Source organism: Dromiciops gliroides, chromosome 4 (assembly GCF_019393635.1).
Source record: "Dromiciops gliroides isolate mDroGli1 chromosome 4, mDroGli1.pri, whole genome shotgun sequence".
NCBI classification, from domain to species: Eukaryota; Metazoa; Chordata; class Mammalia; order Microbiotheria; family Microbiotheriidae; genus Dromiciops; species Dromiciops gliroides.
In genome coordinates this window covers 452,440,279-452,464,110 of record NC_057864.1, presented here as the reverse complement: position 1 = coordinate 452,464,110, position 23,832 = coordinate 452,440,279, and the positions used below count along the sequence as shown (strand labels likewise).

General features: G+C 43.5%; 2 protein-coding genes across 6 annotated transcripts in view; both read right to left on the bottom strand.

The window, feature by feature from the left end:
• Positions 1–6,317, bottom strand: BNIPL (BCL2 interacting protein like). Of its 5 annotated transcripts, XM_043999977.1 has the most exons (10): positions 5,961–6,317; positions 5,153–5,248; positions 4,908–4,972; positions 4,478–4,702; positions 2,991–3,173; positions 2,710–2,812; positions 2,430–2,561; positions 1,493–1,579; positions 1,167–1,265; positions 1–463 (listed from the first exon to the last, which is right to left on the bottom strand). In XM_043999977.1, exons 1-10 carry the CDS (start codon positions 5,990–5,992, stop codon positions 427–429), a joined length of 1,059 nt encoding a protein of 352 aa, XP_043855912.1. In that variant the 5' UTR covers positions 5,993–6,317; the 3' UTR covers positions 1–426. The 5 variants fall into 5 exon arrangements, with proteins under 5 accessions (XP_043855912.1, XP_043855913.1, XP_043855915.1 ...); XM_043999978.1 differs by having other exon boundaries at positions 4,908–5,348; XM_043999980.1 differs by lacking the exon at positions 4,908–4,972.
• A 93-nt stretch (positions 6,318–6,410) lies between these two features.
• PRUNE1 (prune exopolyphosphatase 1) overlaps positions 6,411–23,832 on the bottom strand; it is a 53,213-nt gene continuing 35,791 nt past the window's right edge. The window contains exons 6-8 of the mRNA XM_043963700.1: positions 23,305–23,399; positions 10,144–10,302; positions 6,411–9,082 (exon numbers count right to left, since the gene is read on the bottom strand). Coding sequence (XP_043819635.1) covers positions 8,651–9,082; positions 10,144–10,302; positions 23,305–23,399 — 686 coding nt within the window. The 3' untranslated portion in view covers positions 6,411–8,650. The remainder of the gene's footprint in view (positions 9,083–10,143; positions 10,303–23,304; positions 23,400–23,832) is intronic.

The following is a 23,832-nucleotide window of genomic DNA, read 5'->3' as shown; positions in this document are numbered from 1 at the left end:
GAACCCGGAGGTTTCCTTCACAAAACTGAGTCGTCTCTCTTAACTAAATTTATTAACCTGCAGTTACACATCTGGATTTGTTGAAGACGAAGAACAGAGTGCTGAAGGCATTGAGACAGGCAGAGAGGCAGCTCAGACAGTTTCCTACGCCTGATATATGGTCATGGGCACAATTTGCCTTTTCAGTCCAGCCCTTAGGCTTAAATGGAAAGGAAAAGTCACTAGCATGCATGGAGTTTAGGAACCCCTGGATCCCAGAAGTCTGCTAGGTGAGAAACCCCTGGATGGGTTGGAAAGCAAAATCCAAAAGGGGTGAATAGGAGAGGGGAAGAGACAGAGAGAGAGTATATAAATTCAGGAGGTTCAGGAGCTGGGTGCAGTCTCTTTCCTTGGTTCTGGGGACCTTATCCAATTCAGACATCAGGGTTAGGTCCCTCCAGAGCCATGCAGATCCTTGTCCAGCCTAAGTTGTAGGGAGAAAGAAAGGACAAAGGGAGTGAAGCACCATATCTGGATCCTACTCTAACTTGAGTGACATGGTGGAGCCAGTAAACAGATGCCCCAGTCCCTTCTAGTTTTCCCTACTCCTTGGCTTCTCTACATAAAATCTGCCCTCTTAAAACTATGGCGTTTCCCCTACATTGTGTGTGCTGGATTTTGGGTTCAAACAGGGCTTTGCTGTTCACTGCCCATGTAATCTTTTTCTTTTGTTTTTGTGGGGCAATGAGGGCTAAGTGATTTTCCCAGGGTCACCCAGCTAGTAAGTGTCAAGTGTCTGAGGCTGGATTTGAACTCAGTTCCTTCTGAATCCAGGGCTGGTGCTCTATCCACTGTGCCACCTAGCTGCCCCTGTAATCTTTTTTTAAAAAAACATTCATTCATTCATTTATTTATTTATTTTTAGTGAGGCAATTGGGGTTAAGTGACTTGCCCAGGGTCACACAGCTAGTAAGTGTTAAGTGTCTGAGGCCGGATTTGAACTCAGGTACTCCTGACTCCAGGGCCAGTGCTCTATCCACTGCGCCATCTAGCTGCCCTAGTCTCTTAAGTTTTAATTATAAAGTTCTGAAGGTAAGAATTAGGTTTTTCATTTCTTACCTTCCCACATGATTCTCCTTGTCTATTCCTCCCCTCTCTCCCACCCTGGAGCCCCTCCTAGAACTCACTGTTTTACAGCATCAGGGATGTGAATATGTTCCAAGGAGATGAGTTGGGCCAGCTCTCCTAGACTGTCCAGAAAACGAACCTTTCTGCTAAACTTGGAACTCAGGAGAGAGGAAAGGTCACGTGCATTTAAGATTAGAGAAATGACTCTCATAGATCTTCATAGAAGACAAGGGGAATCAGTGGCTAGTTGGGAGAGGGAAGTGTGGTCAGAGCCAGAAAGGGTGAGGGGAAGGTGGGAAACCTGAATCTGGACCCTCATAGTGAGGAAGAGAGGAAGAACAGTGGCTCTGAGGAACAGGATGCTTGTATCCCAAGAGGTAAATACCTGATAAAAGGCCGAAGCATCACCAGAAATGCCTTCACATACCATGTGGCATGTACGACCACCAGTGCACGAAGGTTTTTTCGGAGTCTGAAGCAAAAAGGGTGAGATCATCTCATTCTTCTTAATCTGAACCCTACACCCAGATGGATGTCTCTTCTGTACCTTCTTGATCCCCCCTTTAATCAACATCTACTTCCAATCCTCCATTAGGAATTTCCCTTTGAGGTCTGATCCTCATCTTTCTAAATTTTATCTTATTTTTTATTTTATTCTTTTTAAAATTTTATCTTATTTTTGAGGCAATTGGGTTAAGTGACTTGCCCAGGGTCACACAGCTAGTTAAGTGTTAAGTGTCTGAGGCTGGATTTGAACTCAGGTCCTCCTGAATCCAGGGCCGCTGCTCTATCTACTATGCCACCTAGCTGCCCCTGATCCTCATCTTTCTAGCTGAAGTCTGTGGCCCTCACTTCTTTTTTGGTCTCTCCTGCCCTTGTCAATCTGAAGAAATTGCTGAAATGTCTTCCGTCCCCAATCCAATCCAACCTGGGGACACAGACCTTCAGCTTGTTTTTCTCTGGACCCTTCTATCTGTAGTTTCTTAGTTTCTTCCTCATTCTTGTGTCTCCCTTGCTTCCTCTTGCATGCTTTCTTTTCCAGAGTTCTTGTACAAGAACTCCAGGTGGCATATATTCATTGAGTAGAAGAGAACAAGAAGGGCTAAGAGGAAAAAAGAAATATGGGCCTGGAAGTAGGGGAAAGAGAAAACAAAAATGAGGGATATTTGGGGAAAGAGAGAGAAGGAAAAAAAGGAAGGGGAGAGAGAGAGAGGAAAGTATGGAGGAAGATAGAGGGAGACCAAGGGAGGAGAAAGGAATGAGATCAGAGAAGAAAGGAGGGGGTAAGGAAAAGCCAATCAATGATCTTTGCCAGGTCTCACCGATGGTCCAAGGTACGGTAACATTGGCGGATCCAACTCAGAGGGGGTACCTGAGCCCGACTCGTTCCTCCACTCAGGTGGACAAGCAGGTAATTCTCAGCTACTAGTAGTTCTAGAGTTCCCACTATGTACCTGAGGGTGGAATGGGGGAGGGGGAGAGGGGCAATGAAAGGAGAAAATATTGTGAGGCTGATTATTGATTGTTACAGGTCTTTCTGACTTCTTTTCCCTCCCTCCTTTAGTCCACTGTCCCCACAGTATTTCAGGCTTCCTTCCTCACCTAAACAGGTGCTCCATGATGTAACTGTAGTTAGGGATGCTGCTTCTGGGTAGGTAGCAGGAAGCAAAAAGGATAACAGCATTGAGGCCATCACCATGGTAACCTGGGGAGGACAGGATTAGGGGCAGGAAGGAAAACAGAATTAGTGAAGTCTTTGAGAAGTAGCTTGAGAGCAGACATGGAGGGAAAGGGGAAGGTACAGGGGCTTAGGCAGTTAGAATGGCGACGCTATTGATTATAGGAAATGGAGCTCCTATCCTTATTCCTCTGTCAACTATTACCTCCATGAGACAGGACCTTCTTATAAGGTTCAATGACTGTCATATCCACTCGAAGCTCCCGATGTCCTGTTCGGAACACCTTCCAGCGGTGACCATCCTCCCCAGCCACATCCCACACGCAATCCTGGCCCAAGCGTTCGGCGGCTTCACTTGCCCCTAGGCCCTCTGTTTTTGGAAGCTCATCTAAAAAGACAAGAATAGATTACGTGAATTCACATCTCTTCATTCTTGGGCGTAACAGAAGCATCCTGACCTGCGCACTAGGTTACATTCCCCTTCATCTCCCTATCGCCCCACTTCAAACTTTATTCCCTGACTCTCTGTGAATATAGCCAGGGTTGTACCCACAGTGGGGACAACTGGTGGCCTTGTTCCACTTAAAGACTCTTATGCCCCAAATGAAAGTCCTTTCCAGTTCCCAGTTACTTAACTACTTATGGCCCCTTTGATATAAAGGCCTTGCAAATCATACACGCACACATATACATACACACGTGTGTATGCGTCTATGTTATACATAAATGTGTGTATTCTATTTAAATATATAAAAAATGCACACACATACACACATTCCTGCTTATGGCTCTGTTAGACCTACTCCCCATTGCCTTTTTAGTTCCATTCCCATACTGACCTCCCACTTTTATCCCCATTTGCAGGATCATAAGGATCAAAACACTTAAAGGAGACCTTAAATATCATCTAGTTTGGTTCCCCATTTTACTCTGAGGCCCAGAGAGAGGGCCTCCAATTGAGGTCTTATGACTGCAGATCCAGTACCATTTTTATTTATTTATTCATTCATTCATTTATTTGTTTATTGATTTATTTATCTATCTATCTATCCATCTATTTATTTATTTATTGTGAGGCAATTGGGGTTAAGTGACTTGCCCAGGGTCACACAGCTAGTAAATTGTGAAGTGTCTGATGCTGGATTTGAACTCCGGTCCTCCTGACTCCAGGGCCGGTGCTCTAACCACTGCACCACCTAGCTGCCCCCAGTACCATTTTTATTGAAGAATGCTTCCTCTCACTGCCAAGGGAATCTGTGTCAGACCAGTCTCTTTCTAGTCTTTTAATTCACAGAATTTAAAAGAGTGAAGGAGCCATAGGGGCCCACCAGTCCAACCTCTACCCAAAACAAAAGTGCCATTTAGAACATTCCTGACAAGCGATCATCCAGCCCGTGCTTGAAGACCACCAGAGGGGGAAGAGCCCATTTCACTCGGACAATTCATGAACTCCATCCTTAGTCTCATTTTGTCTCAGATTAATCCTATTAACCTCAAATGATTTTCTCTCAGGTCCACTAGCTATGCCCCTTACAAACTTATGAACTACATCTTTACCCCTGCTGGCCCCTCAGCCTGTTAATCCTGCCTCTTAAATTATCTCCCACTTCATTATCCCTGTTATTCTAACTAGATCCACTCATTCCCCCAATCCTCAATTATTTCAGTTTAGTTCTTAGCTTCACTTCCTACCTTCCCAATCAAATTCGTGCCCACTGTCCAGCTGTTCTGAGTCTGAGGGCGTTTCCAAATCACCCACATCTAGGTCAGAGCTACCACGTAGGGAAGAAGGTGTGGAGTGGGTAGGAGAGACTTCTTGATCTCCTGTGTTCTCTCCCAAGTTCAGCTGGAGCTCTGGGGCCGAAAGGCGTTTCCTCATGTGACGCCTGCCACATAGTGCTAAAGTGCTTAAGGGACCTGGGGCAACAGGGAAAAGAGAGCCGAGGGGAGGAAAAAGGTAAATTTGCCAGCCTGGGGAACAGCAAGAGGGAGGGATGAGGGTGGGATTGACAAGAGGGACACAAGAGAAGGAAAACTGGGCAAATGTTGAAGATGGAAAAGGGAGGCACACCCTCCCCACAGTAAAATTCGGGGCTTGGTACCCAGCTCTGATCTTACTCACCCATCTGGGTACCTTCTCTATTGTCCTCTGGATCTTCAGAGGAATTGATCTCCTCAGGGAGCAGTCTGGGATGTGCGGAATTAATAAGATGAAGGGAGCAGGAAGAAATGGGGAGCAGGGTGCTAACAGTCATGCTCTTCCCCCCATGCCTTTGCCCCTGCTGTCATCTCCCTATGCTCCCAGAGCTTCCTGATCCTCTGTTCCTATACACCCCTACTCCACTTTCTTTTCCCTCATCCTCTCACCGAGGGAATTCTTCATCTTGCCATTCTTCCTTCAACTCCACTTCTCCAAATCTCAATGATGGCTCCAGTTCTTCTGCTTTCACATTCTCTCCGGCCCTGAGACCGTTGCCAAGGTACAAAGGAATGGAGAGGGGGTCAGCTGGGCAGCATTACTCTTGGGAGTAACAGTAAGCAGCAGAGGGCACAAACAGCAAAGCTGTAAGAGAATCCAGCCAGATGCCTCTCCCCACTCTGTAAGTGAACCAGCTTATCCCTAACTCTGGCTTTGGAGACAGAAGCAAGATGGAATATGTCTTGAACACCTTACACCTAACTCAATTTCCCCAACTGCAAAGTTAAGTTGAGAGGTAACCTACACTGCAACTGGCCTGAATCCAGGACAAACCTACTCAGTTGTTACATTACAGTTGAGGAAGATGACAACCAGTCAGGCCTGCCTTTCCCCAACCTTTTGTGGGGTGGGGCCGGGGAAATCAAGGCATAGGTCAACATTGGCTAGAACAGGAAAACAAAGTCAAAAAGGGTCCTGGTTCGTTTCCCTGTTTGGGGGAGAGTGGATTAGAACTGAAAGCACATCATCCTGTTTTCCTATTTTGCCCAAGGAGCTCTTCTGGGGTCCTTTCCACCTGTCTCTATATATTTAAAAGTCTGCCAAAAGTGATTAATTTGTCCCATCTCCTCTATGAAACCACTCTGAGCTTTGGCTTATGAGCCAAATTAATGGGACTTGAAGGCATGCCCCCTCAAGACCAATGACACCAGCGTTTCCAAGAGGCAGCCAGGTGAGAGGGGAGGACTCAGCACTTACCCAAGATCTTTTGATTCCTGTAAAGTTCCCATCTTCACAGGTTTCTCTGGTCTCTAAACAAGATGAGGAGTGGGGAAAAGTTCTCCGGCCCCTATCACCTCTTCCCTCTTGTGCTGCTGTCTCAGTGACTGCTCTTATGGCCTCCAAAGGAGGAGGAGGAGGTAGAGAGAGGGAAGTAAACTCATCTTCAAACAGGTTTTGCCACCTCCCCTCCCAGAGAGGCTTGCCCAAAGAAAACCCGCCTCTTTATGTAGGGGTGTGGGGAGTGGGTGGGCGGGAGAAGGATGCTCCGGTTCCCAGACTAGATTTCCATGGGATAGGTAGAATGAGAGGGGTGTGTGTGTGTGTGTGTGTGTGTGTGTGTGTGTGTGTGTGTGTGTGTGTGTGTGTGTGTGTGTGTGAGAGAGAGAGAGAGAGAGAGAGAGAGAGAGAGAGAGAGAGAGAGAGAGAGAGGGAGGGGGGGCGGAAGGGGAGGGATGGAAAGAGAGGGAGAGAGGAGAGAGAGAACTGGCCCTTCTTTCTCTCCTAGTCCCATGGCCTCTGGAGGTGCTTAAGAGAAAGCAAGTACCTCTTTATGTTCCTCTCCTCAGTCTCACAACTGATTTGATTCTTGGCAGCCTTCCTAGGATGAGCAAGGCTGCATAGGGAGGGTATAGGCCTCTATTAACAGAGAAAAGGGCTCTCGAAGATGGCATTGTTTATTCCAGGAATAAAGAGAGCTGGAGATGGGTAGGGGCAAAGCCACTGACCATCCATATTGAAGAGCAGAACTGGGTAGAAAAGGATGAGGTTCACAGGAGGAAGGCAAAAGGAGGGAATGCAAATGCTTGGGTTTTTAAAAAGACAAATGGACACAGGACACGAAAAATGCATTTAATGCTTTAACAAAGTGCAAAATAAAACCTCCCACAATTACAAAACACAAATTCCTTTGGTTCAGTGATTATGCCATTGCTTTTTATCTTTCATACAGCTGCAGACATCCTTCAAAGAAACAATTTCCCTGTACATGTGAGCGCGCGCACACACACACACACACACACACACTCTCTCTCTCTCTCTCATTCTCTCTGAGGGACAATGCCATCAATGCCATGCCAAAGGGTGGAAGGTACTTAAATACTCAGTTAACGGTAGCACCTTCTCTGGTCATCTGGGAACACAGAGAAGTGGAAGGGAAGCAGGCCTATTGGAGGGGTATAGGAGGACATTAAAGGGGAAGAACAGAGGGCTGAATCAAACACATGCGAGTCAATGGAAGACTGCTCCTGGTTAAATCACTAAGGTATGGTATGATTCATATACTTGTATATGCTACATGAGGCTGAGTCCTTTGGCCAAATCAATCAATCAATCAATCTCTCTCTCTCTCTCACACACACACACACACACAGGACCTTGCTGGGCTGAGTTGGGGAGTGGGAGAATATGTTTCCACTTCACATCCTCAAATGAAAACTGATGGAGAAAGAAGACAGAAAAATAGAGGGAAAGACAGATAAAAGACTTACATTTGGAAGAAATCCCAGGGATCAGTCAATGAAGATTAATTCATTTTATAGAGGAGGAAACAGAAGTTCAGCAAGGTTAACTGACACCCACAGTCCTATAGTTAAGACCTGTGTTTTCTTTCTTTTAAAATCTTTGTTACAAGGGATGGTTCACTGGGTGGAAGATTAAGGTGGGATGTATTCAGAAATGTAAATACAAAGGGCATCAATAAAAAATAAAACGCAAAGTCAGCAATCAAATCTCCTGCCTTTCAGTCCAATTCTTTCCATAATACCAACTGTTCTAAATGAAGAGAAAGAGGAAAGAAACATAAAAGAAACTGATGGTAGGGGAAGAGAGAAACAAGAGACAGATCAGCGATAGACACACAGTAAGGCAGAGACAGAGAATGAACCACTGCTTCAGTTTGACTCTTTTTTTAAGCGAATGATTCACTGATTAGTTCCCAAACACTTGATCAGACAGTAATCTTTAAGAAATCCTGGCACAATGGAAAAGGGGACTGACTGGGAGAATCCTAAAGCCTGGTAACCAGCTCAGGAAAGTGAAACTAAATATCCAGCCTCGGGCATAATCCTTTGCAATGTTGGAGAGAGTCCACAACCAATTTTATGGAACCAGTTGAAGGGAAATTTAACTTTTGAATTAAATGCCATTACCTCAGTAGTGGCATCATAAATAGGTTGAAACCTGTAAGTTTCCAAAGCCATCTCCTCCCTACCTACAAAGTCAAACACTTGCTGAACAAATGGAATTGTCCCTCAGTTTCATGGAAGGTACCCAGTCTTTGTTCAGATAGGGACTGAGAGCATTGCTGGAGTTCACCTGATCCCATTTCCTTCTCCCTCTTAATAGCTATCATTTCATAGGTCTGTGTGTGAGATTGTACCTTTGGGTTGTAGAAGAGTGAGGTCAGTGCAGATTTCCAGAACGAATCAATAAAGAAAACTGGCTAATTGGTGGCAAATTGGTGGGGATGGTAGAAAACCATCCTTAGGGCCATCACATCTCCTTTCACTTCTATCTCCTCCCACATCTATGTGAATAGTGTATCTGGGTCCTGGAGCAATGAAGAGAATCACAGAAATTCTCTACACATTCCAAATCATGCATTCAAGCTGGGCTGGGCACCTTCTCCCACCATATTCTGCAACTTCCCCCTATTCCCACCCCCAAAGTCACTTCTTCTTCTGGGGAGGACTGGTGGAAGAACGTGCCATTGTGATCTGGCTACATTTCTCAAAGATAGCCTCAGCTGAGAGTTTAGGTAGGCCCCGGTCGAGAGGGCACTCATCTACCAAGCTGTTCATGGGTGTGGGGGGCAGCACCGGTTCCTCCTCATCTCGACTCATTTCGGGAATCAGGGTATTAATGGCTTTGTCCAGTTCATCATCCATCTGCTCCTGGGAGCAGCCTTCTGGCCCAGGCTTCCCTGAGAGTGTCTTCATGGCACCAGGATGTGCCCATAGGGCATCTCTGAGGAGGGGGAGAACTTTCTTCCTGGAAGCAAGAGCATTTCCTTGGAGATAGGCTCTGAGGTTAGGGTGGGGGGTCGGGGCTGGAGTCAGATTCAGGGGTGGACACTGGGAACATTCCAAGGCTCCACAGATCTAGGGAAAAAGAAATAAGAATGAATGAAGGTAAACGAAGCAGAGAACTCCTAAAATAGCCTCATCCTACAAAGGGGGTAATCTCATGCTTGAGATTTTACCCCTATGGAGAGAGAAACCCTTACCTAGAGGAGAAGAGGAAAAACATTGTGGAGCTGGAATGAACAATCAAATGCAAGGGAAGGAGGATATGATAGAGCAGATTGAGAAGAATGAAAACCAGCCTCCCATCTGAGGAGGGGAACAGAAGGGCTTTGGATTCACTAACAGTAAGGGGAATGAAGAATGTTTCCTGTTTTCCCTAATACTCTCTGCCTTCTGAGACCGAATCACTTTGTCCAGCCTGGGCAGCTGAGGACAGGGTAGACAAAGGGAAAGAAGAAGGATGGATATACTTTATTTAAATGAATAAAAGTGTCTGGTTATAATCAGTCCTTAGCATCTCATATGGACCTAACAATCCTTTTGCCTTCTATCTAGCTTAAAATTTCCCCTGAGTTAATCAGTAACCATCAAGAGGTGAGAAAAGGGGAAGGTGGGGTCAGATAGTTAACAAGAAGACTGGGATAGGGGCCAAGTCTACCCTCTCACAATCCTTTCTTTAAGAATATTATCACCCAATAATTCATAACCAAAACAATTCTTTGATGGTGGGGAAAATTGACCTGAATTTTACAGGGGGTTGAACAGAATCAGGTAGAGAAAGGAGCAGGTAAGATCCGAATGGGGGGGATACTTTAGGGGATATGGCAAAGGGATGAGTGGCTAAGTAAAGAGGAGAACCCAGAAATGATGATCAATTAGAATTGCTCCATTCAAATAGATTTAAAGTTCGTTGAAGGTAGAGACTATGACCATAACTCATGTTTCTACTGTAACCTCTCCTGCCACCAAGAGCCGAGACAAGGCTATAAACGGCATCATTCCAAACAAAAAAATCAGGATCTACATCAAAAGGGCTTTGTGTACACACAGAACCAACTCAGGGTAGAGGAGAGCTGCCAAAAGACTTCCTAACTCTAGGGTTAGATGGAAGTTAGCTTGAAGGGCCACAGACTCACCGTACTCTGGAGGTCCATGCTAGGACAGAAAATAACCAGCTGCCTCATTGGCTCATTGTGAGTATTGAAAGTGATAGTCATAGCGACAAGAGCATCATAGCCATGAGCTTGGCAGAAAGCATCTAGCTCTGCCATGAGGTTGGATCTCTGAAGGAAGACCTGGAAAAGGGAAAAAGAAGAGAAGGGACACTTAAGAACTACACAAAGGCACTCATCAATAAAAAGCTCATGTTTTCATGCAGTATGGTAATGTACAAAGAAAATTATATAATGTGTACAAATATTTATTGAGTACCCACTATGTTTTCTACCATGCACATGATGCCATGCAAAGGGCAACTGGGGATACAAAAGAAATGAGTATCTGTCTACAAGAAGCTTTTATAATCTTAGTCACAGTTCTTCATCTTCTAGGTACTTATATACAAATAGAGAAATAATAATAGTGCACACTAAGTAGAGGACAGACACAGGACAAGAGAAATATTTTCCTACTTATTCATTGTAAATTCATGTTCTTCATTCACATTAAATTTTTTTTTTTTTGGTGGGGCAATGAGGGTTAAGTGACTTGCCCAGGGTCACATAGCTAATAAGTGTCAAGTGTTTAAGGCTAGATTTGAACTCAGGTCCTCCTGAATCCAGGGCTGGTGCTTTATCCACTGTGCCACCTAGCTGTCCCCAAAAAATATTTTTAAATGAACATTTAAGTCATTACAAATGAACAAATAAAAATAAAACCATATCATCTGAATATTTAAAATACAATAACCATAATAATGTAACACTATTTTTCCATCTGATCTCTTTTGTATATGTATAAAGTTTTGTTACTGTTGTAGTCAATATGTACTTTGTTCTTAAAATTCTTTGCATCAATTCATGTCTTTTCACACTTCCTGATATTCCTCATATAATGTAATTTTTTTCAGTGCTTTTCACTGCAATATCCTTTATTTTTCTATATTAGGCATATGTTTTTAGTTTTTCTAATAATAAACATTTTTATTTCGAGTTTAGAGTTTGAAAAATGGCATGCTATTTAATCACTATCAGTTCTTTCTATGGAGGTAGACAGTCTGCTTCATCATTAGTCCATTGAGATTGTCTTGGATCACTGTATTGCTGAAAATAGTTAAGTCATTCACAGTTCTTCATCAAACAATGCTGCTGTCTCTGTGTACAATGTTCTCTTCGTTCTGTTCACTTCACTATACATCAGTCCATACAAGTCTTTTTCCAGGCCTTTTTGGAGTCATCCCGCTTGTCATTTCTTACAGCACAATCATATTCCATCACCATCATATACCACAGCTTGTTTAGCCATTCCCTAATTCATGGGCATTCCTTTGATATCCAATTCTTATCCACCACAAAAAAGAGCTGCTATAAATATTTTTGTACAAATAGGTCTTTTTCTCTTTTTGGGGATGTCTTTGGGATATAAACCTACCAGTGGTATTACTGGATCAAAGGTATGCACAGTTCTATAGCCCTTTGGGCATAGTTCCAAATTGTTCTCCAGAATGTTGGATCTTTTCACAACTCAACCAATAGTGGAGTCCCAGTTTTTCCACATCCCCTCCAACATCCAATATTTTCCTTTTTAAAAATATTTGCGGGGCAGCTAGATGGCGCAGTGGTTAAAGCACCGGCCCTGAATTCAGGAGTACCTGAGTTCAAATCCAGCCTCAGACACTTGACACTTATTAGTTGTGTGACCTTGGGCAAGTCACTTAACCCCCATTGCCTGCAAAAAACAAAACAAAACCAAAAAAAAACCCCCAAAAAATATTTGCCACTCTGATAGGTGTGAGGTGATACTTCAGAGTTGTTTTAATTTGCATTTCTCTGATCAATAGTGATCTAGAGCATTTTCCCATATGATTATAGATACCTTTGATTTCTTTGTCTGAAAACTGCCTGTTCATTATCTTTTGACCATTTATCTAATTGGGAATTGATTTGTATTTTTATAAATTTGACCCAGATCTCTATATATTTGAGAAATGTGACCTTTATCAGAGATCAATATAATTTTAACAATATTTTTTAATGCTACAATAGTTGAAATACCACAATTTCATTGTTCAGTCATTAAATTGTTGTTAATTTATGCCTCAATTAATGGCATAAAACAAACTTGGACGAAGTACCCCATAGAGGTTGCTCATACACTCGGACAACCCTCTAACTGTCCTACCTAACACTAGGAAGGCCTAACTGTTCTATGAACAGAGCAACACCTGGAGGGGAAACTTGATGGAGTTATAAATTTTCAAACTCTGGGCCTGGTTAACTCTAACTTCTCTAATGGTTAGGTTCTGCCAAAGAAGGGCATATGTTACCTCAACTTAATTCCTATTGTACTCTCTCTCCAATCCTGGTCATAAAAAGCCTTGGAGCAAGTTGCATGCCCATACAGCCTTCTCCCAAACTTTAACCCATATTCTAATCACTAATCCTTACCCACAGTCCCATTTGAACTTGGTTCACCTATGAGCTGTTGGGGATTCTTTAGAACCCCTTCTCCATTATTAATAACCTCTTGTATATCCTCAAACTTCAAAAAGGATTCCTTCTACTTCACTTGAATGAAAATCCAGGTCTCTCCTGAAGACATTACAAGCCTCACTATCCTGTTCTCTAGTGGTCATTCCTTCCCCATCTCATTCAAATTACAGGCTAGGAAGAAGCTTCATGTTCTCCAGAACCACTTCTATATCACTATTTTATCATATCCCTCAATGATCTTTTTTCTTTGGAGGTTTGTGAAAGCGGCTGCTACCCCTCAAGCCTGGAGTCATTCTTGGGACCTCTTCTTCCCACCTGCTGCCTTGTCATGGAAAATCTTCCCTCGAGGCCCTGCTCTCCAGGTTGGTGACTTCATCCCCAGGAATAGCATATTGGCAAGGACTCTAGGCACACCTGGGCTCACTCTCCAGACCTCTTCTCCTCATATGCCACCTTACCCTCATGCATAAGTACTTTCCCCGATTCCCTTCATGTGTTGTCTTCCCCCATTAAAATGTAAGCTCCTTTAGGGTAGGGAGTCATATTTGCTTGTTTTTATATCTGTAGAGCTTAGCACAGTGCCTGGCACATAGTAAGCACTTAATAAATGGTCTCTTATCTGTGTGTCTGTCTGTCTAGCCATCTCTCCCTCCATTCATCCATCCCCCAGGTAATTTTCCCAATCTTTTCAATTACTTTAGTATTTTGTTTTCCTTTCCCCTACTATCATCTAAAATTCATGATGACAGTTCCTTAGCTTGATGACACAATTCCTCAATTCCAATAACCTTCTCTATGCTACCTCTGTCTGCTACACAAAAACACCTTAGACCTTGTGAGAAAAATATTGATAATAGGGGTTTTGGGACTCTCAGAGGTCCCCTCTGAGAGAGCCTGGCCTGACCTTTTTTTTTTTTTTAACAATATACTTTATTTATTTTTGTGTGAGGAAATTGGAGTTAAGTGACTTGCCCAGGGTCACACAGCTAGTAAGTGTGTAAAGTGTCTGAGGCTGGATTTGAACTTAGGTCCTCCTGAATCCAGGGCCGGTGCACCACCTAGCTGCCCCTGGCCTGACCTTTCTTAAGGCCAGCCCAGACTCAGGAAGTTATCTCACTCAAAACCACACCTACGTGAAAGCCTTGTTCCCACCTGAGGATCTGTTCTCTGGGCTCTGACATCAGCTGGACCACCCTCAAATTCAGCAAACCAATAGATTTGAATGATGCTAGCCAATTAGCTTTAAACAGTGTGTAAGGGCTGCCTCTCTTGCTTCCCTCAGGGAGCTTGCGCTGGCGGGCTGATCTCCCTCTTGGCCTGGGGTACAAGGGGAGCCCCCCAACCCACTTTTCTCTTTTGGCTTAATGCCCAAACTGGTGCAGTAGCCTCTAATTTCTCAGTAACAAATATATGATAAACCCCAGCTAATTTTCCCAAAACTTGGGACAGTAATAGGGCGACCACATATAGTTTTAATTGCCACAACCTGACCATCTTTCTGAAATATGTTGTTATGGGCCTAGCTAGCGTACCTCAGAAATTCTCTGGGGGAAGGGGGGAGTTCTCTGGGGTACATCAAAGAACCTTCTCCTTAAGAAACTAAACCACAGGACAGACACACCTAAAGAGATAAGTGGACTGAGCTAGCCCCAGAACCACCACCCTTCATTCCAGTCTCCCCTACCCCTCGGGGAGATAAGATTAGGTATGGCTGCTGCCTTTGTGGTGTGAGGGGGAGAGAGATGGCTTGAGAGATCCGTAGCCACCCCCTCACCCAACTCCCCCAGCCACCACCAGTGGTGGATGGTCCTCCCCCAAGAAGGGAACTTTCCACAGTCAGATGATCACCCCCATCAGTTCCTGTCTCCTGCTTGAGGAGATTGGTACCTCAGAGCCATGCTCTGTGCCATGCCTTCTCCCCATGAGAAGAAGTCCAAGGATTTCTCTCTTGGTTTCCTTTCCCTAGCACCTAAATTAATTATTATTTTATTCTAACTGGATTTGTGTGCAAGAGGCTGTAATTCTTTAAAGAGGAATTCCTAAGAACCCCTCATTTGTCAGCATGGCCTCACTCCTCACTTTTCTTCTGCTATACTTATTCATGTCCATGCTGTATAGCCAGCTCCTTAAAGATCCTGATGATTGCATTTTTTTCTTTCTATCCTCCATATTTAGCACTGTGCCTGGCACGTAATGGGACCTCATAGTTGTATCAGTTTGACCTGAACCTCCTATATTTTTCTTTTCTTTTTTTGGTGAGGCAATTGGGGTTAAGTGACTTGCCCAGGGTCACACAGCTAGTAAGTGTTAAGTGTCTGAGGCCGGATTTGAACTCAGGTACTCCTGACTCCAGGGCTGGTGCTCTATGCACTGCGCCACCTAGTTGCCCCTGAACCTCCTATATTTTTCTCAGAGAATAGCTAGGAGGCCAGTTAGGCTGGAACTCGGACTGAATGAAGGAGAGTTATGTAAAAGAAGTATGGAAAGGTAGGCAGGAGGCCAGCTTTAGAAGGCTTTAAAAGCTGGACTAGGGAGTTCATATTTATCCCAGAAGCCATAGAGTCTCACTGAAAATTTTTGAGTAGGGAATGACAAGGTCAGACTTCATCTTGATCTGATTCCTGTTTCTTCTGGGACCTGGCTCTCTCAGTCTTTCCCTGCTCGCTCTCTCATGAATTTGCAACCTCGTCTTCACAACTGGTACCTTCCTATCTGCCTACAAACACTCTCAGGTCTCCCCAGTCCAAAAAATCCATATCTCTTAACTCATCTAAATCACTTAGCTCCTCTCCCATCTTTCTTCTCCCCTTCACCGATAAACTCCTTAAAATGTGAGTTTTCTTAAAGGTCTCAATCCTTTCCTTTTATGTGCTTTTCTTGTGCCTCACCTTGTCATGTCAGTACCTCCTACAGCTTCAACAACTGCTATCATGTGGATGGTGCCCAAAACACATTCTTGAGCTCCAACTGCCAATCAGACACCTCCACCTGGGTCTGGAGGTAGGTCTAACACGTCCCAACCAGGTCTCTATTTCCCCCAAATTAGTTTTTCCAAGTATATAATTTGTGTCAGTGCCACCCCAGTTCACTTAGTCTTCCATGTTCACATCCTTGGGGTTATCTTTTTGATTTTCCCCTCTCCTCACACCTTGATCTGATTATTTAGCCTTCTTAATTCCATTCCTACCACGTCTCTTGAAATTTATTTCACCTCTATTTTCACTTCTCCCACCACAGGACAGACCCTGATCATTATCTAACTGGATCACAACATACCTCTTACACTTCATATTGTCACCATTCCAATCTGTTCTTCATAGACCTGGAAGAACAATCTTTCCTTTTAAAAATGTATTTTTCTAATAACAAGCATTTGTTTTCTTTCCCTTCCAATTTAAAAGAATAAAATAAAAACACAACCCTTATAACAACCATATACAGGGGCAGCTAGGTGGCGCAGTGGATAGAGCACCGGCCCTGGAGTCAGGAGGACCTGGGTTCAAATCTGACCTCAGACACTTAACACTTACTAGCTGTGTGACCCTGGGCAAGTCACTTAACCCCAATTGCCTCACTAAAAAAACCAAACCAAAACAAAAAAAAAAACAACCATATACAGCCACTCTTGTCATTCTTCTGCTCAAATATCTTGAGAGGCTCTTTATGGCTCGCCAAGTCTAACTCAAACTTCCTGCCTGCAATGTAAGGGGTTCTTCAACTCAGTATCCTCCTATCAGTCTTATCTCAAATGTAACCTATGGCCCAGAGTTCTGGGCTTATATATACCAGCTTCAGTCTTGGGGACTTCCCAAAGTATGGCTGTGGCTTTTGTGCTTAACCAGGGTTTCCCTGAAACATTAGACTTTGGCTTATAGATGAAGGCCCTCAGGTCACCTCCCAAATTAGCTTGTTTCACTTCTGAATCTCTTTGATTCCTGGGGTGTTTCCCCTGAACATCACACTGAAATCCTTGCAGCTTCTCCTCATGGTTCCTAGGCCCTCTGGGAAAAGAAGAGTAAGTCTGATGTTTCTTGCACACGACATCATTTTCAAAAACCTGATGATAGCTATCATGGTGCTCTTAAGACTTCTGTTTCCCATGCTTCAACCAATCTTTACATGGCATAGATTTAAGGCCTTTTATCATTTTGGTTATGCTCCTCTAGACATTCTCCAATTTATTTCCAGACTTAGACACAATATTTCAGATGTTGTTTGTTAAGGGCAGAGAGTAGTGTGACTATCCCCTTTTCATGACTAGGAACTATAAGCTCATACAAAGTGCTAGATGTTGTGAGATAAAGACGACAACGAAAACAATCTCTTCCCTAAAAGCTTAGAGTTGCATCTCTCGGGAAGATAGCCTGAGGCCACATTTAGCTTTAGTGTTTTGGCTGCTCTATCATACTATTGGCTCACAGCATGCTGGTAACATAATGAAACCCCCAGATCCTTTTCCAAATGCTGTCTAACCCTATCTCCTCCATCTTGTACTTGTGGTAAGATTATTGGAATTTGGCCGACTGATTGGGATGAGCCAAATCTGGCCTGCCCTGAGTGACGTGTGCTGCTGATGTCAGCAGGAGAAACCACTCTCCACAGGCAGTTTCGAAGGACCTCCCCTTTTGGGAGAGGAAGAGTAAATGCTCACTGAGGGGAGCTCAGGCTCTTCTGAAGTGACTTTCTTTCTGGTGGTGTGAGCTGCAGCAGGGGACGAGAAAGAGGTTCTTTCTTAGCAGTTTTGTCCTGCGGGCCCTGGCTGCAAAGCTGTTTTTCCATTGAAGCTATGGACCCCAGGTGGTGAGTTAACATATGAGCCCTGCTCTTTTGAATTAGCTGAACTGGAAGTGAGTTTGGAGACTGTATAGATTAAAGTTAGGAGGATTATCCGTATTTCTTTTTCCCTATTCCTTTGTCTTTGATTTTATTAATTCCACCTTTGCTGTTTATTTCATTCCCATTAATAAAACCTGATTCATTTGTGGAAAAGAGGCTGTGAGGCTCCTTTCTTATTGGCCTGGGAGAAATAGCTAATGAGTTGTTGTCTATGCCTTTGTCTAAATCAGTGATTAAAATGATAGCACATGGCCCACCACAGATCTAATCCCTTTGGTCCTATGGAATCACATTTGTCATCGCAACAAACAGAATTCTTAAGTCTTTCAGTTTCCAGTTTTTTGCTACTATAAAAAGAGCTGTTATAGATATTTCTGTAATAATCTACTCTTGATGAAGCTATCCTTTTTTTTTAAAAGATATTCACTAACTTTACATTTTAATCATCACCTTTATATTCTAGCATTTTCCTAGGAATCAATTACTGGCCCATAGTTTGCAGACTTTACTTCTCTTTCTTGGAAAATAGGACAGTCACCCTTCTCCACTCCTGTGATACCGTTCCTATTCTCCATGATCTTTTAATTATCATTGACAATGGATTGGCAATAACACTTGCCATTTCTTTCAGTACTCAAGAATGTAGTTCAACTAAGCCAGTTGTCTTGAATTCATCCAGAGAAGCAAGATGATCTTTTACTACCTAATTAATTATCTTGGATAACAATTCCCTGTAAGGTATTTTTGCTCTGTCCTTTCCTATCTAAATGTCACTCTCTTTGGAAGATACAAAACAGGAATTGAGCTGCTCTGCCTTCTTGGCAATAAATTATCATTAGTCTATTCAAGAAGCAGCCCCAGTCCTTCTTTAATACTTTTCCCCTTCAATATAGCAAAAACATAACTCCCCCTCAAAAACCCAACTTTGCTTAACTCTTGTTATCCTTAGCTTTTCTCACCCTCAGTTCATCCTGACCATTTTTGCTCTAGACAGTTTTTTATAGCACTATGCATACTTTTATACCCTCTATTATTTACACTTTCCCTTTTCTACCCATCTCTTTAAAAAAAAAAATCTAAGTTGGAATTCTCATTTTTCCTGCTTATTGGAATAATTTCCCTTTAAGTCTTTCCCTGCCCTCAAGGAGCTCACAATCTAATGGAAGAGACAACAATGAACAAACAAATAAATATGTACAAACAAGCTATATACAGGATAAATGGGAAATAAGAGAAAGAAGAAAGAAGACACTAGATTTAAGAGGGGTTGGGAAAGGCTTCCTGTGGAAGGTGAGATTTTAGATGAGACTTAAAGGAAGCCAAAAAGTCAGAAGGGGAGATTGAAAAGGGAGGGCATTCCAGGCATGGAGGACAATCAGGGGAAGAGTCTAGAGGTGAGAGATGGAGAATCTTGTTCATGCAACAGACCAGTGTCTGTCATGGAACAGGAGACCAGTGTCACTGAACTGAAGAATTCCCGACAGGGAATAAGGTGTAAGAAGTAATAGGCTAGGCTATAAAGGGCTCTGAATATGAAACTGAACATTTTGCTTTTGATCTTAGAGGTAACAGGGAGCCACTGGAGTTTATTGAGTTGGGGGGAGGAGGTGGGAGTGGTTAACATGGTCAAACCCATGCTTTAGGAAAATCACTTTAGAGGTGAAACAGACCTTGGCAACAGCTTGGATAAAGGTTGTGAAAGATAGTGAAGAGTCCAGGATCTCTCCTAGGTTGTGAGCCTGAGGGACTGAAATGATAGTGTTGTCCTCCACAGTAACAGGGAAGGGAGAAGGGTTTATGGGGAAAGATAACGAGTTCTGCTTTGGACATATTTGATTTTCAGATGTCTACAAACATCCAGTGTGAGATGTCTGAAAGGCAGCTGGAAATTTAAGATTGGAGGTCAGCAGAGAGATTGGGGCGGGAGAGGTAGATTGTGAGAATCATTAGTTTAGAGATTAAAATGAGTCCATAAGAGCTGATGAGATCACCAAGTTAATTAGGACAGAAGGAGGAGAGAAGAGGACTCAGGAAAGAGCCCTGTGGAACGACCACAACCAGCAGACATGACATGGATGAAGATTCAGCAAAGGAGACTGAGAAGGAACAGTCGGATAGGCAGGAGAACCAGGAGAGAAGAATAATCAACAGGGTCAAAGGCTGCAGAGAGAGATCAAGGAGAATGAGGTTCTTGGATCTGGCAGCTGAGATCACTGGTAACTTTGGAGAAAGCAGTTTCAGTTGGCTGATGAGGTGGGAAGCCCTACTGAACAGAGTTAAGAAGAGAGCAAGAGCAGAGGAAATAGAGGCACTTATCACACAGGTAAGTCTTCTCAAGGAGTTTGGACACAAAAAAGCAGGAGAGTTGGGGGACATCAGAGGGAATGGTAGGATCAAGTGAGGATTATTTAAGGATGAAGAGACAAGGGCATGTTTGTCAGCATTAGGGAAGCCAGCCAGTAGACAAGGAGAGGCTGAAGATAAGTGAGAGAGCGGGGATGATAGAAGAGGGAATCTGCTGGAGGAGAGGGGACAGAATGGGATTATTTGGACACAGAGAGGAGGTTTTCTTGGCAAGGGGATGCACCAACTCTTCATGGAATTGAATAATAATAACAATAATAATAATAATAGCAGCTAACATTTATATAGAACTTGCTATGTGCCAGGTAGTGTGTTAAACAGGACAGTAGGTGGCGTAGTAGATAGAGTGCTGGGCCTGGAGTCAGGAAGACTTCTCTTCCTGAGTTCAAATGTGGCTTCAGACACTTACTAGTTGTGTAACCCTGGGCAAACCTTGTTTGCCTCAGTTCCTCATCTATAAAGTGAACTGGAGAAGGAAATAGTAAATCAGTCTAGTACTTTTACCAAGAAAACTCCAAATGGGGTCAGGAAGAGTTAGATACAACTTTACAAATATTATCTCATCTGATCTTTCCAACACCTTAGGAGGTAGGTGCTATTATTATTATTTCTACTTTACATTTGAGGAAACTGAAGCACACATGGGTTAAGTGACTTGCCCAGGGTCACACGGTTAGTAAATGTCTGAGGCTAGATTGGAACTCAATTCTTCCTGACTCCAGGCCCAGTGCTCTATCCATTTCACAACCTAGCTGCCCCATTGCTCTCGTGTGAGACAGGGATGAAGGAGGAGATAGTGGCAGAAGGCACCTGAGTGATACAAGATGAGAAGCAGAAACTCTCAGTGAATGGATTCCATTTTTTCAGTAAAATATGAAGAAAGGTTCTCAGCTGAGAAGATGGGGAAGGGGAGCCACAGGAGGTTTGAGGAAGAATGAAAAGTTATGGAAGCGGGGCAGCTAGGAGGTGCAGTGCATAAAGCACCTGCCCTAGATTCAGGAGTACCTGACTTCGAATCTGACCTCAGATACTTGACACTTACTAGCTGTGTGACCCTGGGCAAGTCACTTAACCCTCATTGCCACGCAAAAAAGAAAGAAAAGTTATGGAAGAGCCACTGTGGAGAGTAGGCAAGTGAGTCAGTCAATTAGGAAAGCATGGAAGGATTGCCAAGCAGCAGTGAGGGCACAGTTGGGACTATATAGCACATGTATGGTGGACCCAACCAAAGCAGTTGCATGGTTCTCTCCACCTTCATTCAGCAGCACACATGGGGGCTCAAAGGCAGTAAACAGTGGGAATGATTCAAGGTTTAGCAAAGCTCAATTGGCAATATGATAAGGGGAAAAAGAACTCAAGAGAAGAAGATAGTGTAGAGTTGAACTGGTTCACCAAGGGATCAAAAAGGAGGAGAGCATGGCTAGTGCAGGGGCAATGGTCTGGGAGAAAACCAAGGGGTCAAGGGATTGAAGGTCACAGTGTGAAGAAAGAAAAGAATTTGGTAATAGAAGGCAGAGGGACAGTTGGAAGGTCAAGAGATTGTCATCAGATAAGGGAATTTCAGAGTTCATGAACAGAGTCAGTGCATTTGTGAGTGATGGTAAGATTAAGGAGATGACCATCTTTATGGGCAGCTGAGATGAAGTGGAGAAATATATCATGGGAAACCAGTTGGTTAAGGAACTGAGAGGAGGGGGTGTTTGAGAGCAGATCAACATGTATGTTGAAGTGCCCTGGTATAAAGGACTGAAGGAGAGGGACCTGGAGGTAGACAGACAACAATTATCAAGATTTTGATTGGATGACAGAATTGGATTAAGTGAATCTCAAAAGAGGAAGAGATTTCAGAGTGATAGTGGGGGGGAGAGGGGGCCTTGCAAATTGAGGCAGAATGAATAAAACTTCAGCCAGGGCTGGAAAGGGTGACCAGAGAGGCTGCTGTGAGGAGGGAGTCAGGTCTAAGGAAAAGGTTTAAGATGAACGGTTGACTGCTTACGTGGCAGGCGTTCTAGAGGGCACAGTGGAAGGGGTGGGCAGCTTTACAGGGGAACATAGTGGGAACAGGGTTGTACTGAGGGAATGGGAATAAGGAATTGGGTTTGAATGATGACCTCCAGGAGGTCAGAATCACTGGGATGTGGAAGATGTGAGGAGGTAGAAATGTGTTCATCTCAGAGAAAATGATAACATGAATAATATTATATAACAATAGATATTAATAATATTATATACTAAGGATGGAGTCATTCAGGTGGCACAGCGGATATGCTGGGTCTGGAGTCAGGAAGACTCACGTTCAAATACTGCCTTAGACACTAGGCGAATCATTTAACCCGTTTGCCTCGGTTTCCTCCCAGTGCTCTTGTGAGGATAACATGAGATAATATTTGTAAAGCACTTGGCACAGCACATGACACTTGGTAGGAGCTTAAGTAAATGCCTGTTTCCTTTCCCCTCCTTTCCCTTCCCTTTTAGAACCGTAGGCAGTTTAAGTGAGGGAGCAAGAACATGGAGGAGAAGGGGTAGTAATATTCTACTTCCCCAAGGCAGGGGACCAAGTTGGAAACTCGATGGAATGGTATGTGTTCTTCACACCTCAGCATTGGGAGACAGGTATGTGGGAAAGGAGCTTCTAATCTTCCCACAGCAGGCTGGAAACCAGTAAGGAGATACAAGGGGGTATGCTGGTAAGGCACCCACTTCTCTTCCCACTTCCTACTTCCCACACCCTAGGGACAAGAGGGAAGATACCTACCTCTCTCTCTCTCTGTTTTTTTGGGCAGGACAATGAGGGTTAAGTGACTTGCCCAGGGTCACACAGCTAGTAAATGTCAAGTGTCTGAGGCCAGATTTGAACTCAGGTCCTCCTGAATCCAGGGCGGGTGCTTTATCCACTGTGCCACCTAGCTGCCCTGCTACCTTTCTTTTTACCTCCTCTCCTCTCCCCTCCAAATCAGCTGGATTGCACTGGAGAAACTGAAGTCCCTTATATGAGTTTAAGCTGCTCCTTGGCAAAAAACCCCATCATTTTTTAACTGAAATTTCTTCCACTGACATAGTGTGGTTGCTAATCTTAGAACACCATACTTTCTGAAGTATCAAAATTTCAGAACATCCAAAGGGCACAGGAAGGATAAATGGTGAATGTAAATAGTCTGTGACACATATTTCCACTAGTGACCCATGGGCATGAAATGGCATAAGCAGCAAAATTGCTGACTGATTTAGAGTCATAGACTAATTAAGAACTCAAGTTTTGTCACGTGTAAAATGAGACAGGCTAAATGATTTCTAAGGTCTTTTACTGTTAACATTATATGATTCTCTAACACTATCATGAAATAATTCATCAAGTGTAATTTGAGGTTTCAGGGGAAGGCTACATGAAGCATTGGTTTGTTTCCTCCATACGGAGTCTGAGTAAACTCCCTTATACCTGACGTTTACCTCCAAATCCACGTATATTGCACTAATGGCCAGCATGGTACCATCCCCAGAGATTGTCTTCAGATCCTTTCTCAGCATCTGTTCTGTAGTCAGCCCTGGAAAGTGGATAGGCAAAGGGTGAAGGTATGGAACAATGGAGCTAAAGGAAGAGTACAGGGCTCAGAGACTAAGAAACTTCAGTTTGATAAAGGACTGGGACTACTGAGAAGGTATAAAGGAACTGTACAATGGGAATGAATGGGCAAGATAAAGAAAAAAAAAACAGCCAAAAAATGACAAAACAGATTTGGCGACCCCCTAACATTAACACTGTAAAAAGAAAAATACAGATTGCAGCAGTTTGAGCAGAATCTAAACAAACGATCTCAAAGATTAAAAAAAAAAAGTCTGAGGAATGGGGATATACCAGTAAATGACTAGGCTCACAGAATTTCATATCTCATAAATATTAACCCTATCCTTCCCTTGGATTAGAGGCAGGTACCCAAATTCACTTCTATTCTCTCCCCATATACTGACTAAGCCCTC

Coding starts and splice junctions, on each gene's coding strand:
- BNIPL (XM_043999977.1), bottom strand. CDS start 5,992: ATGGGAACTTTACAGGAATCAAAAGATCTTGG. Junction 2,813..2,990: donor GAAGGTCCTGTCTCATGGAG/GTAATAGTTGAC, acceptor TGTCCTCCCCAG/GTTACCATGGTGATGGCCTC. Junction 464..1,166: donor ATCCCTGATGCTGTAAAACA/GTGAGTTCTAGG, acceptor CCTACAACTTAG/GCTGGACAAGGATCTGCATG.